At 40.7% G+C, this 16246-nt stretch overlaps 1 protein-coding gene across 2 annotated transcripts in view; it reads right to left on the bottom strand.

The window, feature by feature from the left end:
* Window positions 1-16246, bottom strand: part of GRID2 (glutamate ionotropic receptor delta type subunit 2) — a gene marked incomplete at both ends in the record, with an annotated part of 691297 nt that overhangs the window by 2257 nt on the left and 672794 nt on the right. For both annotated transcript variants that reach the window (XM_079534493.1, XM_079534494.1), the window contains one exon: window positions 2140-2380. In XM_079534493.1, coding sequence (XP_079390619.1) covers window positions 2140-2380 — 241 coding nt within the window. The remainder of the gene's footprint in view (window positions 1-2139; window positions 2381-16246) is intronic.

Here is a 16246-nt window from a genome sequence, read left to right as displayed (position 1 = left end):
CTTCTCTGACATGCATTTGGGGCTAGAGTCAGACCAGTAAAAATATAATAAAGCGGTGATATTCTCCCATGCTTTAGCCCACAACCCAATCTCCACCCAATTGATACACCAAAATGAGACCCACTCACAGTAAGATTGTGCACATCTCCATAATATGATCTTTCCTCTTCTCTCTTGTGTGATCAGTAGTGAAATATGCAGCAGTTTTCACATTTAAATTATCATCAGGCTTCAGAGTCAACATCCCATTGAGATTACTGGGGCAGTTCATACTTCTCTCAGAGCTACTGTTTAAGGCTGTCTGCAGACTCAGGCAGACATCATTGAATGGGTTACTTCTGGTACGTGACTGAAATGTAATCTTCGTAACCATAAGACAATTTTTTTCAGTATAAATGCTTGCATTCTGGAGCACCAGATGGCAGCCACCAGGAAAAAGGGTTGGCTTGCTGACCACAAATTGGCCCAATCTGACCCCCGATTCGGGACTAGTGGCCTGGAAGAGCCAATGGATTTCATGGAAGCTAAAATGAATTTTAAGAAAGTTAGTTAAGATGTATTTCTTTGCTGAATGATCCCCACATCCAGGACAGTGGGGATATTCAGCACATTTGTCCATGTTAAACTCAGTTTTGAGCCAAGCTTTTCAACAGAGCTTTGAGATACAATTTTAAATGCTAAGCTGATGAATACATGAAAAAAGATAAAGGAGGCCAAATTATATAATTTATGGAAAATACACATTAAAATTTATGTGTTTGAAAATTGAAATGGGAAGTTTTATAGTTACATAAAGTAGCTGGGCTGGTTTTTTTTTTGTTTTTTTTTTTTTTTGTTTGTTTGTTTTTCCCCTTTGATATTAATTTTATGTTTTGTACCAAGTAAATATGAAGTATGATGTTCTAAGGGTCTGGGTAAACAGCAAGCTTGTAATTTTTTTTTTTTTTTTTTTTTTTTTTTAAAATTTCATCAGTTGAAACTAGACAGTTCCCAGTCCTGAGAAAGCCAATTAAAGACTAGAGATTTTTTTTCGCTTTTAATAATGGTCTGGTCCAGATCATTAACAAAAAAAGCTTGGGAATTAAAACAGGCAAGAAAAGATAATAAGTATTCTAACATCAGTGTCAGTGCTGTCTAATTAGGTAATGTAATTAATCCTACCTGATTACACAGCATTAGATTAGCAGGAATAAACACAACGGAGAAATTGCAGAGAAGGCGAGACCACTGAACACAAATTAACAGCAATACCCCACAACATAAGTCTAAGCTACACAGAACAGGCATAACTGATAGTGCCATATTATATAGCTCATATTTAGGTTCATCTTTGGGCACATCTGCCAAGTGTATTTTAATAACTTTTAATATTCCTGATGTTTTTTCTAGTGGTTTGTAGAGCTAAAAGACTTAAGGAATTTTTTTTAACACTGTATAAGGCTCAGATTTGCCTCAGACTGGCAAAGGGACAAGTGGATTAACTTGGGAAGGTACAGAACCAAACTCATCTCTGGTATAAGATGACATATTTCCCTCACTCTGTCTAGAACTGTCTTAAAAAAGTCTGTAATAGATTTCAGAAATAAGGCTGGCCTGAATCTGAAAAATCTAAATTACTCTTGCTTCCCTGGACTTCAGATTAAATAATCACAGCTGAAGTTCGTGGAAGTTCCAAGAGTTTAACAGATCTGAAAAATCAAGATAAGCTTATTTAAGAAGCTAACATCTGATTAAAGGGCTAAACTTTAAGAATCTATCTTAAGAGACTCAGCCATTGAGCTTGGAGGATATATTTTGCAAGAAAAAAAAAAAACAAGAAACCTTTGAACTTGCTAGTGAGGATTAACTCTCACTGATGGCAATAAAGTACTGAGTAATGATGTTAATAATACATTATTCTACAAGTAATGATTATGTTTTACTCAAAATAGTTACATGTTTATATATCATCATTATACATTATTTTATTTAAAGCTCCTCTAGAAAGAGCAGTTGAAGAGATTTTGAGGAATGGCATTTACCTTAAAATTAGGAAGCTAAGGAAGTTTCTCTGACTCTTTTTCCCTAAAAGCTATCAATTCATGACAACAATGTTTACGGTGCATGAAAATTTCCCAGGAGAAATGGAGGATCTAATACCTCTTTTGATGGAACCCGGGAGCCTTTCCTTTTATTCCACCACGTTTCCAACATTGCAATGAAACAAGATAGGACAATCCCAGCGGCGAGAATGCAGAAAACACCTGCAAAGCTTTTTATGTCCAGGGCACCTCCTTTCTGTTTGGTATCCACAGATGAGTAAAAATCACATTGACCATTCTTTGGCCACCACTTATGCTTCAGTATGTCCATGTCACCATTCTGTTGCAGCTCCAGAATCCTTGAGGAGAAAGCAAAAAGTCAGGGATTACACTGGGGCAGCGGAGATGGCATCAAAGTGCAAAGGCACAAGGACATAACCTGAGCGCTCACATTCTTCCATGTGCCTGGGAAGGCCGAGCAGCTGGAGAACCCAGGTACTGGGTCTAGCACAAATGACAGCTTGAATATAGGTCTGTGTGTAGGATTGAGCTACGGATACCCACGATATACTCTAAATGAACAAAAGTACGCACAAATCTCTTTAAACCCTGAATGAAAATGTTTGATTTAATATACTTTATTTTCTTAGCTGGCTTTTGCTGGAGACTATAGCAATCGACTCCTGTAGTGTGTGAGATACTTGAAAATTATATTTTGGATTTTAATAGTTGGAGAATAGACATTTCAAATTCAAAAAGAAAAAAGAGAGAAAAAGGTAAACAGAGTTTTTGATGTACCACAGGATACATGTTACCTGATTGCAAGCTGATCGTTACCTGGTTACCTACCTGCTGCTTTGGAGAGAGCAGAACAGAACCACTTTAGCTGCAAACAGCTATGACTTAAACTAATCCTGCCCACCAGGAACATGCAATTTGCTAGCAAGAAATCTCCAGGGGAAGCTTCTTTGTCGTGGAACTCACTTGTCCTTGCACCTACACAGCCAGCCTGCTGCTGAGGATTTGCTGGTCAGCTTGCAAGGTCTAGGTTTTTTGCTAGGCTTCCAGTGGGATGAGCAGTTCGAGAAATTAAATTTTGTTTAAAAGATTTTCATGTTTGGTTAATTTATTAATCTCAATAAATTCCTGAGGTTTTTTTTAAATTTAAACAAACATCCAGAAGTGCCTCGAGTGGCAGCTGGGTGCTTCTGATTGCCCAAATTAATAAATTCAGTGATTACATTTAAAAAGAAAAAAACAAAAGGAATGTTTTCCTTCACATAATAAATTTGTTTTTCATTTCAACATTGGAAGGCAAACAATCTCTCGTGCAATCATTGGACACAGCATGCAAAAAAATTCAAGTGCACGCAAACCACCAGCAATCTGGGATGCTGCTGTCGGAAATTGCACATCCTGAAGCTTCCGAAGGAGACCAGGATTGGTCAAGGACCGAAAACTCTTTGTTCTGCTTTAAGGGACAAGCTTGGGCATGAGCAGTTCTGACAAGATAAAAAGAAGAATGCTTTACAAAGAGGGAGGTCAAACACTGGAAGAGAAGAACTGTGGGATCCCATGGCTGATGCTATTCAAAGGTTGCCTGAGCAACCTGACCTAACCGGGCCTGCTTCGAGCAGAGGGCTGGGCTACAGACCTCCAGAGGTCCCTTGCTACCAAAAGTATTCCTCTGTGGCTGTGAACATGATTCGTATGCTGATCTGCATTATGGAATACACTGCCTGCAGACATAATTCACTGTAATTCCAGGACTCCTCTTGCATCTGCAATAGGACTTTGGGGAATACTTGGGCCCAAGTATTTACATTCACAGGGGCAGCAGGTAGCATTTCCAATCAACAAAAATCATGTGTAAATTCTTAAAAGGTAACAAAAGATTAATGTACATTAATGTAATGTAATGTACAATCTCAAACATTTGGCATATATTTCTTTATATTTAGAAGCTGCTATACTAATTATAGAAGGCAGTAACCAAACAACATTTTGGGGCTATTTTTTTTCTATTTCAGCAGCAGCTCTAATCCCTAAACAGGGCTATTTTGTCTCTTTTATTCAGTGATAGAACGAACCATCTAAATGATTGCTCTATTCTCATTAATTAAATGATTCTTCACTTGTCAGTTTAATTCCTGATTACACAAGACATCTTTTCAACAATAGGCATTTGCATAAAACACCGAACTTCAGCTTGTTCCTTAACAGAGATTTATTCCCAATTGTACTCCTGGTAATGATCAGCAATTTTCTTTATGGATGTAACATGCAAGTTCAATTATTTAAAGAAAAAACAACAACAAAAAAGAAACAAACCAGGGACAGTAATTAACCAATTATAGGAAGGACCTCAAGAAATGGAAATTTTATAATAAAGACCATTAAAGCTGCAGCTGAAAGCAGATGTTGAAATATAAACTACATATCAAGAGAAATTATGAGAGCATGAATATTCGACTATATTCTATTCACGTGGAGGAGAAAGGAGCTCCTGATTCCGTCAGATTTAGGAAATACTTCGTGTCTGATTTCAGACATTTTGGGGAACCAAGACAACAGCATTAGGAAGATTTAACGCTACCCACGTGTTCCTAGTTAGGGAAATCACTATTTTTGTAGCGCCTTTTCAGAAATGAAAATGTTGCTTTTAACAAAACGCCACGAAAAATAACGTGAGGAAGGGAAGTTTCTTGCAGGCATGCAGCAGGTAGGCACCGTTCCCGTACACGCTGCAGGACCTTCCCACAAGATGGCAGTCTTGCCACAACGATCTGTGCTGTTGCTGCAGCTCCTGCTGGGTGCCCTACGCAAGCTAATCAGATACCTGTTGGGCAGCAGACGCTACAATCAGTCTGATATTTGATTTTCAAATTTAATAAGGGACTAAAATAATAGCGCATTAACTAAATGCAATGAATGATAATGATACGCTAAAAGCTATGATAATGTCCAGCAAGCACCTCTCTCTGCAAGTCCAAACTTTTTACATCTGAACTTTTCCTTCTGGTACCTTTGAGCATACAGCACGGAGCGCCGTTACTAAATGCAAGCCAGTGGTGCTGGAAAGTAGTGAGCAGGGCAAACGATTTCCTGCTGTTTCAAAATACCATGGTCTTGAGCTTATGCAAGAAGTCTACATATTGAAATAATCACAGTTGTCTGAAAGAACATGACCTTTCTTATAGAGTATAAGACAATATATTTTCCTCTAGCAGGCAAATTGTTACACTAACATCTTTCAAGGCAATTAAGTGAATTTATTAAACTGCACTAAAGGGAGAAAAAAAGGAATCTGCTACACTTTGAGTAATTGGACCTTCAATTAACAGCAGGTTGAGGGAGGTGATTTTCCCCTTCTACCCTGCTCTTGTGGGACCTCACCTCAATTACTGCCTTCTGCTCTTGGGCCTCCAACAACACTGGGTTTTGATTTTGCTGTTTTATTGAGAACTAAAAGTAAGAAGCAAAAGACACAACTGGCCATTTACGGCCAGCAAGTCTGAGATGGCAAGGGTTACTGAGTATCATCTGCCCGCACAAGGGCATGTTAATCATAGGGATAGCTTCAGTGAGGTGTCTATTCACATGATCCTGGGATGTTCCCAGGTAACTCACAAGGCTTGCTTTTGGCAGTGCTCGGTGCTTGCACATTGAGCATGACGGCTAAAAAGCTCCAGTGACTTCTCTACCAGTTAGCAGGGAATTACACTCCTTGGGCAAAAGCACTGCACAAAAGCCTTTCATAGGAAGATCCGGGGCTAAGTCTTTGCAGAATTAAGTTCCCTCGTCTTGCTGAGCTAAGATGAATTTTCATTATTTTGGCCTCATCCTTGGGGCACTGCTTTGATGCTCAAAGCCCTGACTCAGATTCTATACCAGGTGCCAACAAGCATTGTCATTCCTCTACTGCCCAACAAATCCTGTTTGCATCATATTACAGCTATAAAGCTGCTGAGGAAAGGATTTATCTGTATTCACTTGTAGTAGGTAAACAGTCCTGTGGGATTTTTTCTTGTCCAAATACACAGAATAAAGAGATAAAGAGCAGTCAAGAAAGGGAAAAAGAAAAAGAAAAAGAAAAAAAGAGCAAAAAATCCAAAATCCAGCTCCTAAGCATTTAGGGAGCTGGTGGGTTCATCCCAAAATACCTGTTTGCCTGGCCTCAGCTGCACTACCCAATTAGCCATTTCTACACCTTTCAAAGGGTACCAAATCACCACAAAACACAGTCCAGAGATGGAGCAGGTGTGAAAAGGCATAGTGAAGAAGTAGATGTCTGAGGAAGAAAGCAGGGGAGTAGTATCTGTGCCCACCCCCAGGCAGGCTGAGGTGATGCTAGGAAAGCATGCAAGATAGAGAATGCAAGAGGAACAAGACACCTTGAGGCAGAGGTCATTGCTATTGTGTTGATTATAGGTCTTCAGTAGATAAGAATCACAGAATCATAGAATCGCTTGAATTGGAAGGGATCTTAAAGATAATCTAGTTCCAATACCCCTGCCATGGGCAGGGTTGCCAACTACCAGATCAGGCTGCCCAGTGCCCAATCCAACCTGGTCTTGAGCACTTCCAGAGATCAGAAGCATCCACCTCTCTGGACAGCCTGTGCCAGGATCTCAACATCATAACAATGAAAATTTCTTCCTAGCATCCAGTCTAAAACTCTCCTCTTTCTCTTTAAAGCCATCCCCTCTTGTCCTGCCACCATCAGGCCATGTAAAAATTCCCTCCTGATTATAAGTTCCTTTTAAGTACTGGAAGCCACAATGAGGTCTTCCCAGAGCCTTCTCTTCTCCAAGCTAAACATGTCCAGCTCCCTCAACCCTTCATCATTGGAGAAATGCTCCAGTTCTCTAATCATCTTTATGCCCTCCCCTCTGGACCCATTACTCTAACAGAACCATGTTTCTCCTGTGCTGGGAGCCCCAGAACTGGGTGGAGTACTCCAAATGGGGCCTCATGAGGGCAGAGAAAAGAATCCCTCCCCCCCACCATGCTGGTCACCCTTCTTTTGATGCAGGCTAGGATACAGTTGGCCATCCTGACTGCAAGCTCACACTCCTGGCTCATCCTGGCTTTTGTCCACCACGACCCCCAAGTCCTTCTCCACAAGCCTGCACTCAGTTCTTCTCCCAGTCTGTACAAATCCAGGATTGCCATGACACAAGTGCAACACTTGGTCTTAAACCTCATAAGGTTCACACAGGCCCACTTCTCAAGCTTGTTCACATCCCTTTGGAAATGCTAGTTTTGAAGAGTCTGTTTCCCGTTTTGCTGTGATTTCATTTTATTTTTAAGCCAGTGTGTTGTTGAGCTGCCAATCATAGGCTGCACAAGAGGAAGTTTTTCACACTGGCCAAATGCAGCTTGGGCTGCCAGCTCAGATGAAGCTGTGCTCCCTCAACTGCCATTCCCACAATTAAGCCCACCAAAAGAGTGAGTGCCCTTGGGCCCAGCTGTGAAACTTATTTCTGGCATGGACTCCAAGCAGATCAAAACCCACTGAACTGCACCCCACAAGAGAGAGCAGCTAGCCACTTTCAACCCCCACAGAAGCCAGGAAAAACATCTCCCCTTCCAGGTACAACAGAAGAAGCTGTGGCAATTTGCTCTTCAGCACTGAGGATTTACATGTCAAATAATTTGAAGAGAGAAAGCAGATGACCTTCTGGTTTTGCTCAGCAATAAACCATTACTTCAGAATACACAGCACTCATGACTTGGATCCCATAAATTAGTATTACTTGGTTCAAATTAGTGAACTTGTTGCTACTTAAATCTGTTAAACCTGAACAGTCTCCCAAACACGGAATGCTGAAGTGAAACAGTACCTGCAGTAACAAGAAAAGAGATTTGAATTATATTTATTAGGCAGTTGTGCTGGAACTTAAGGAGTTCACTACAACAGTTTTACTCAGGTCACGTGGCATTGTTGAATACTAACAATTCAGAAACTTTAATTATTATTAACTTAATTATGAAAAAAATCTGAGATGAGCTTTTACCATGTGGACCTTTTGTACGCTTCCTGCTTGGGATAAAGCAGCAATAGAAGTTTTAGCACCTATTTATAAATCCTAAATGACAAGCAAACACCTACAGACACACAAATATGAGTTCAATTAAGCTTAAAGCTATTATGGTAAACACCAAATTAATTCATTACAGCAAATCACGGTATGCTGGCAACCTTATTAAAACAAAGAAATGTACTTTCAAGGTATACTGCTTCCTGCACATTACCTGTATCCCAATCCTGTTCTAGATCATTTGCTAAATTACTTGAAAAATGACAGATACTAAGCTTTATGGAGATGATATACTTCATAAGCCACGTGAATGCCTGGGGCTTAATTTTCTTCTTGCTTTCACTACCACAGACCAACAGTAAGTGCACCCAATTGAGCGTAGGGTTGGATAGGGCAGTTCATGGCTTCTGCAGAGAAGCAAAGCAGGCATCAGCAGGCTCGTTGTGACAGTTCTCTGCCTCCTTTCCTCCATTTACACCAGGAAATGCCAACTTGCAAGCAGTCCCTCTTACAAAGTCATTCCTAAAACACAAAGGTCAGCTGCCACCCTGTGCAATTACCAGAGCACAGAGATCATGGTACATCCTAAAATTACACTTTCTTTAATCTGTTCCCTATCATACTGCTTCTACAAAATGGGAAGGCTGCTGTAAGTGACATTTTGACTGTAAGGGGACCATACAATTACCTATATACAATCTGAAGACTTGACTCACCGGTCTCTAACTGGATATAAGAAGACCAGTAATTTTTTTTTCTGTTTTTTTTGTTTTTTTTTTTTTTTTTTTTTTTTTTTTTTTTTTTTTTTTTTCTCCCAGAAGTGGCATAACTGACAGTTTCACACCAAATTATGAGACCTTAATATCTGAAGTTGGTAAAAGTTTCACCAACAACTTGCAGACAGCTGAGACCAACAGGAAGAACTCTGAGGAACACTGCTCTTCAGGGTAGGCTGCCATGCAAATGACATTCTTCTGTGTACAAATCAGTACAGGTTAGCTGGATTAGCCAAAAACATAAAGCTTGGAAATTGCCCTTTCAGTCACCAGTTCTTTATTTAGAAATAATGAAAATATTAAAATGTTTATCTTTTATAGACTTTTTTTTTTTTTTTTTTGGTGCACAAATTGGATCAAATAAGGACTAATACTTCTGTTTGGACCACTTGTTTATTGTCCTACAAGAACAGAGACTGGAATAGGCTCCCCAAGGAGATGGTTGAACCACCATCCCTGGATGTGTTTAAAAACCATTTGGATGTGGTGCTCAGGGACATGATTTAGCAGAGGGCAGCGTTAGGTAGTATGCTTAGATTGTGATTGGACTTGATGATCTTTAAGGCCTTTTCCAACCTGAGCTATCCTGTGATACTATGAAGAAAGATAAAGAAAAGAGGCGCTTGCTGAATTTAACCTGCTGCTGATTGAATACGCAAGCCTCATCTTCAGCTGAAAAGCATCTAAATATGAAATCAAATGACTAACATGATTAATCTGAAGAGAGGTAATGACTAGTGAACTTCATTTTTTATGTTTTCTATATGGTTATGCTACCTTTAAAAGACAAGCACTCATTACAGCTATGACAACATGATCTTTGTCAATATTGAAGTTGGGCTTCAGAGACTTGATAACAAGCAAAAAGAAAGCAAGCCTAAAAGACTCAAGAGAGCTCAAAAGGAAAAGGCAGTAAATCCCGCAAAGACCTGGGGCATACCTGCAGTTGGAAAGTGAACACCTTAGGTAGTCTTTGAAAATGCCAGCATCATCCTTAAGTACACTGTGATATTTGGGTTACTGGGTGCAGGCAAAGATCTTTCTTTTCAGCAAGAGAATCTGGAAATGATCATCATTGCTTGGAGTCATGCTTCAGGCAGTGCAAAGCCTCAGTCTTATACAAACTACCTCTGTTCACATTTTTAGAAGCAGAATACATATCAGTCACACCAAGTCCTGTTAACTGACTCTCAAACAGCCTGTTTTTAAGGTAAGATACGTAGATAGCACTTGAATATTGGACATTCATTTGGTCTTTACATAGCTAAACTAATGAATAACTGATTATTTTCAGTTTCTGTAGCTATTTGTTCACTTTTTTTAAGCCCTTGAAAACAAAAACCAGAAACTTGAAATTTTCTTTTAGAGAGTGTTTAAATGAGCGATATACACAGCTTGATTTAAATATAATCATTTGGATTATAAAAGAACACAGATCAAGAGTTTAAAGCTATCTCCAAGGTGAACAGAGATGTTGAGACAACCAACAAACTAGACAGATAAATAAAGAGTCTGAAAATCAAATCACAGCAATATATTTTATGTCTGAATCTTGACATTTCAGAATATCTCAAAAGGCTCTTAACTCCCAGCTGCTTAGCTATAGCAGTGAGAGCTTCCCATATCCATTCCCACTCGTTTGGGTTTGAAATGTGCATTTTTACACACTGATCAAACTGTAAGATCAGTTAATGTTATAACAAGGAGAACCGATGCCAAGTGATCCTTTGAACAGAGAAAGTGAAGTAGTTTAAGGAATCCCATATGTTATATTAGTGCTCCAAGAATAGCACTCATGAATCTGATCTCTTCTCTCAAGCAAGTCTTTCACAGAAGATCCTTTTCTGGAGACAAACTCATGGCCTACCATGACCTTTGCTTCTGGAGGGAGCAGGGAGAAGGAATGAGCAAGATCTGAAGCTTTACATTTCACTTTGAACCTATTTTTCCCTTCAAATGTAGGCCAACATTATTCATACAGGCTGTTCAGTGCAGAAAGAGTTCGTGGGCAAATTATACTCACAGCAAGGCCACTTGCAAAGCTGTTGCCTGTCAGAAACTTCAGCCCAGACCAAAGCAACAGGAAATAACTGCTTTTCTTTGTGACTAATCCATCCAGATCTGAGAATTTTCCATAGAATAAGATACGGAAAAGTACTAATATTCAAAGTGCATCCGTCACACAAGATATGCGAAAACCCTTCCCACGTCAGGGCTTTCAGTCAGAAGCATTTCACAGATCAGCAAAGCTTCAACAAATCTGAAAAACATCAGCTCCAAGGAAGAGTATAGCATGAAAAATTCACACTGACTGCCCCCAAACCTGTCCAAATAACTAAATTCACTTAGGATGAAATCAAGCACACACCCTTACAAAGAAGTACGCATTGCTTACGTAGTCTGAAGATTAAAGTTGTATGTTTGCATAAAATAATAAATGAATCTATGAAGAACTTAAGATTTGGCTTCCTGCAAGAAAACTTCACTCAAATGCTCCATACATCCATTATTTCAGTGGCCAACAATTAACTTCAACAGCAAATGCACAAAAGTTGCAAGTCATGTAAGCAGGAAAAATTTCAAGGACAGAAAACTCAACCTTAATTTTTAAACTGAATATTAAAAAAAAAATCTGATTCCTAACAGAGCAATAGCACAGGCTAATATATAATATAATATTATATATATATATATATATATAAATATATAAATTAAATGCCTCCATGCTTTTAGAGCACTTGACACTGTGTCAAGATTTAGCGATTTAAATGAATAATCTTGCCTTCTTTTTGACATATATTTTTCACGATTATCAAAGTCCTTGTAGCTAAACTGAGTAACTTTCTTAAATCCTGTTCTTAAAAGTAACATAATTTCAGCATTTAGTTTTGCAGTCTTAGAGCCTCTCATTCTTTCTCAGTCTTTGGGATTCTTACTCACACCAGTTTATTTCTGCCCTGCTGACTATATTCCACTCAGCTCAGGGCAATACGACATATAAGAGGCATATGACATGACAATGACAGTCACATAACATATAGCCTACAAATGTTTAATATCTTGACCAACCAACTCTGCAATTTCAAGAGAAGCAAAAATCTTTCACAGTCATTCAGACTGGATGATGGGCATGGGTACGTGGCATTACTGTAGCTGCTGCCCATTCCTTCACAAAATGATCAGTTCCCCTTGTAGGTGTGCACTGTCTGCCATTCAGACTTGCAGGAGGAATCCTGCCTTCCCTCTCAGCAAACAGCCCCCACAGCATCCTCCTATGGATGCATCCTCCTGTGCATGTTGCTAGGCTGGCTTTGGTTGTGCAGCCTGCCATAGCTCATGGCTGCTGACGGAATGCACTGCCAGCCTTATCTGCACAGCACTACAAAGCTGTACCCAGTGCTTTCCTATGTTTGGTGCCAGATGAGCTGTGGCTAAAACAAATAACTGCAGAAATGAAGTGTGCTGCATTCCCAGGTGTATTCTATCAACAGTCCTCTGAAGTGAGCTGATAGCTTTGTAGGGAATTTAACAATTTTATAGCGCAGGTCAAAACCAAGTGACTTGAAACTGAGATTCAATTTCTGTAAGCCAGTGAGGTTTTTCAGATATCTATGCATATCTCCTTCAAAATCAAGGGCACAAGGTCAATTCTGCAGCTTCTTTGATAGCACAGAGAAGCCAGCTCCTTTCTTCCCACACAGAAGCTCATCTGAGAACCTCTGATGCACCGGCTGCTGTGGCACTGCTGTATGCTACTTATATCAAGTGCAGGGCAGGTTTGGTGGCAAGCAGGTCCCTTCAGACGGTCTGTCTCCAGAGTCCATAACAGCCAGAAGCAGAGTGGTGGAGCAGAGGCATGAAAGAGCCATATACAAAATCTCATAAGTGTAGAGGGAGAATCAGGACCAGCCCTGCTTTTCTCAAGAAGTTGTCTGTCTTCCTCTCCCAAAAGAGGGAGGGGTGATGTTCCCAACCCTAATTTTCCAATTCAAGGAAATAAAAGGTAATTTGCTGAGGGCAAAGGAGGGCATTAAAAGGCTCTTGCTTTTACCCAGCCAGCTTACCTTTTTCTAGCTCTGTGTCAGACCAAAAATGAGGATTGCACTGATAAGTCTTGTCTCTGTGCTGCAAACTCACAGCTGTGCAGGATGACACACCGTCCGTCATTGTCCTTGCTCAGAGAGCTGCCATAAATAATGCCACAGGAGCTCTCCTCTGCCACCAGCAGCTGCTGCCTCTGCTGGGAGTGGAGCTTAGTGAAGCCCCAAGGCAGGGAAAGCAGAACAGCCTGAAAAGTAGGATCCCAGCATTTATCATCGCATTAACTTGTGAGCCTTTCAAAATATTTGTCTCTTTTCTCTCGCAGGAGAATTTCTATCAGGAAGTTGTCATAATTTCAGACAAATTTCAGGAGCTTACCACGTTAATTTTCTGAATGTATCTAATCTTAGAAGTGTTTTCATTAATAGTGAGCATCACTCTGCTTTCAGAGGAGGCAGAAGCAGGACCATGAAGCAGGTGTGGCAAGAGAACCCCTCAGGTGAGGGGTGCAAGCAGGGTGAGCTTGGCCTGGTTTCTCCCCATCGCCTTTTGCACTGGGGATATTTGTTTTCCTAAGAGAAGGGGAAAAGGGAAGGTAGAAGAGCAGGTTGGTAGGTTACATGATAGGTGGAAAAGGCTAAAGCTGTGAGAGTTCATTAGCTGTGACTTTCTGAGCAAACAAATGGCCGGCTCTATTGCTCAGCCCCTAAATCAGTGACAGCATCAAAAGGCTCTCACTGCAGCACAGCCCTGCCCTGGCTGCCTATGGTCACAGCCCTGGATTACCAGCTCCAGGCAGTCCCAGCCTATTGCCTCCAATCACTATTTCTTTGCATGCTTGGGGTCAGACCCTGCAGATGGCTAGAAACAAGCTCCAGGAGATACCTCTCAGAGACCAAGGACACATGCTGCAGTGCATCTCATGGACACCGGCTGCAGGTGGGGATAAATAGCTTATTTAACCAGCTAACCTCAGATTCATGCTTCCCATGCTTGGCAGAAACCAGGAGCAGGGGCTCTTAACGCACAATCACGTTCCTTTAACATTCGTGCAGTTACAATCAATTATATAAAACAGTTCCAATTAGGCTTTTGTTAATCAAAAAGCATCTGGCTAAAACTTCCTTTTAATACATTTTCTAGCCAGCGTAGAATGAAAATGGATTTGCCTGAGTTCTGTAAATAAAGATCTTTATGAGAAAGATGTATTTAACCTCTGAGAGCTGGTTAAAAAGCAAGTCCGACTTTTTCTGAGTCCAGAACCATTTAGATATGCCTGCGATTGGTTTTGTGAGATAACAGTGCTTGAGAGCCTTCCACAGCTTCTGCTACGTTAGGCCTGAACAAATTTCAAAGAGCTTTTTGTTCAGGCTAGTTCCTATTCTGATTTCAGTTATTAACTGTGTTAATAAAATATTTTCCTTTTATTCTTCTCTAACCTCTCTTTTTGGTTGGACATCAGCACAAATTGGAAACCCTGGCAAAATTTCTCAGAGATAAAAAATACATTTGCCACAGTGGGAGCAAACTGAGCTTCTACCCCATGTGCCCAATTGAAAGTAAACAGGACAGATCTCCACTGTAACAGGAATGATCTGGTGGAGAAGAGAACTCACACTGAACACAGAGATAAGAGACTCCTGTCCCAGTGAGTACATCTGTGTTCAGGAAGCTGCTGTAGGGTTTGTGAAAATCAGGTAGAGGAGCCTGCCTGCACTGCAAAGCCTCTGTCAAATCAGATACCAAAGCTTAGGCTTATTTTTTTTTTTTTCCCCATCGAAACAGAATTATTGCTTTCCAGCCAGCTCTTCCAGAAACAGGAATTAAACACTCACCACAAGATCTCCCTGTTGGAGAAGACCACCTGCAGCTGCACTGTGCTTGGAGCACAGCCTGCACTCACCACCCATCTCCCTCTCTGGCACAGGCAGCAGGTGGAGGCAAAAAGGCAAAGCTCACCAATGCTGCCTGCTCAAGTAATGGCTTTTAAGCCACCCAGAAAGACTACTGAGCACTGCTAACAGGCATCAGAGCAAACCCTCTGCCCCTGGCACCTACCTGCTTTCCTTGGCCCGAGCAGTTTGATGAGCACAATGCCACATCCATGCTGTGAGACCAGCCTGATGAACCTGTGATTGCTGCCTGTGTCCTTTTAGAGAACAATCCCAGTTGCAGATGAATGGGATCAGAGGAAGTGAATCCAGCTGCAGAATATGGCAGCCAAGATTTCCCCCTTGCTGGAAACAGAAGCCAACACAGCAATGCAGGTAGCATAAGGGGGTGCACAGCATATTTTGGTTTAGTGCCCATCCAAGGCAGAAGGGAAGGACAGCCTGTACAGAAAGCTTCTGCAGGCAGAAAGGCACTTGCATCACCTAATGCTCTTCTTATACCATATCTCTTTAGAGCAGTAACACCAACAGGACTGTTGGTTTCTGATCACACCTGTGAGAGAAGTCACATTTACCTATTTTCCTGATGGATGAGCTCCTTAAGACTGAATGTCTACAAATTGAGTTAATATTTAATATGATATACTATGGATTTTTTTAAACTTTTAATACAAGCTTTGAGTTTAACCAGTTTTCACTTAAAACTGCTCAGAGCTAAAAATTAAGCTTAGAGTTCTAACAAAGAAAGCAAGTTACAAATAAATAACACAGAGAATAAATCCCACTTAAAGACTCAGAAGCAGATGAGGTGTTTAGGTTAAAAAAGAAAAAGCTTGCATTTAATTTTAAACTAGAGTTGGAGGTGCACTACATTTCCAGGTTTCTCTGTTGTTGTTTTTTTCTCATCGTCCACGAACCCATTTCATATTTGGCACTATTACTGTCTCACTCCTGTGCACAGTGCTGGGGCTAGGTAGGTACTTTTCTGGATAAGTAATCATGTTTCAGTGGCTGCTAGGATGCTTCAGCCTTGTTTATACGCTCACATTTTGATGCTGAGGTAAGGAGGTTCCACTTGCAAAGGACAGATTCAATTCTACGTAGTTGCTTGAAGGCTTACGTCCAGAGAATGCACAGAGAAACCACCATGTTCCTTGGATACACTGATCCACTGCATCAGCACCATTTCCAGCTCTTGTAATAGAGTGTTCACCCTTAAAATACACACTGTGAAAGGCCAATGTAAACACTATGTTTATCCTCTGTTAGCTCATTTAATGCCTAACTCTTTGACAAGGAGATCTCAACTCTTCATGCCTTGCTGGAATGGCTCCAGTCTTAGCTGAGGGGGATGGGGTCATCGAGCTGATCAACCTCGTTGCCTGGAGAGGAGCTGGTGACAGCATGGGGAGGTAGACAAGAGCAGCAGAGATGATGATCCTACAGGCTCTCTGCCTTCTTTCTGAAGTGTA

Source organism: Tetrao urogallus (genome assembly GCF_951394365.1).
Source record: "Tetrao urogallus genome assembly, chromosome: 4".
Taxonomy (NCBI): Eukaryota; Metazoa; Chordata; class Aves; order Galliformes; family Phasianidae; genus Tetrao; species Tetrao urogallus.
Note: the sequence above shows the minus strand (reverse complement) of the source record. Positions and strands in the feature narration are given on the sequence as shown.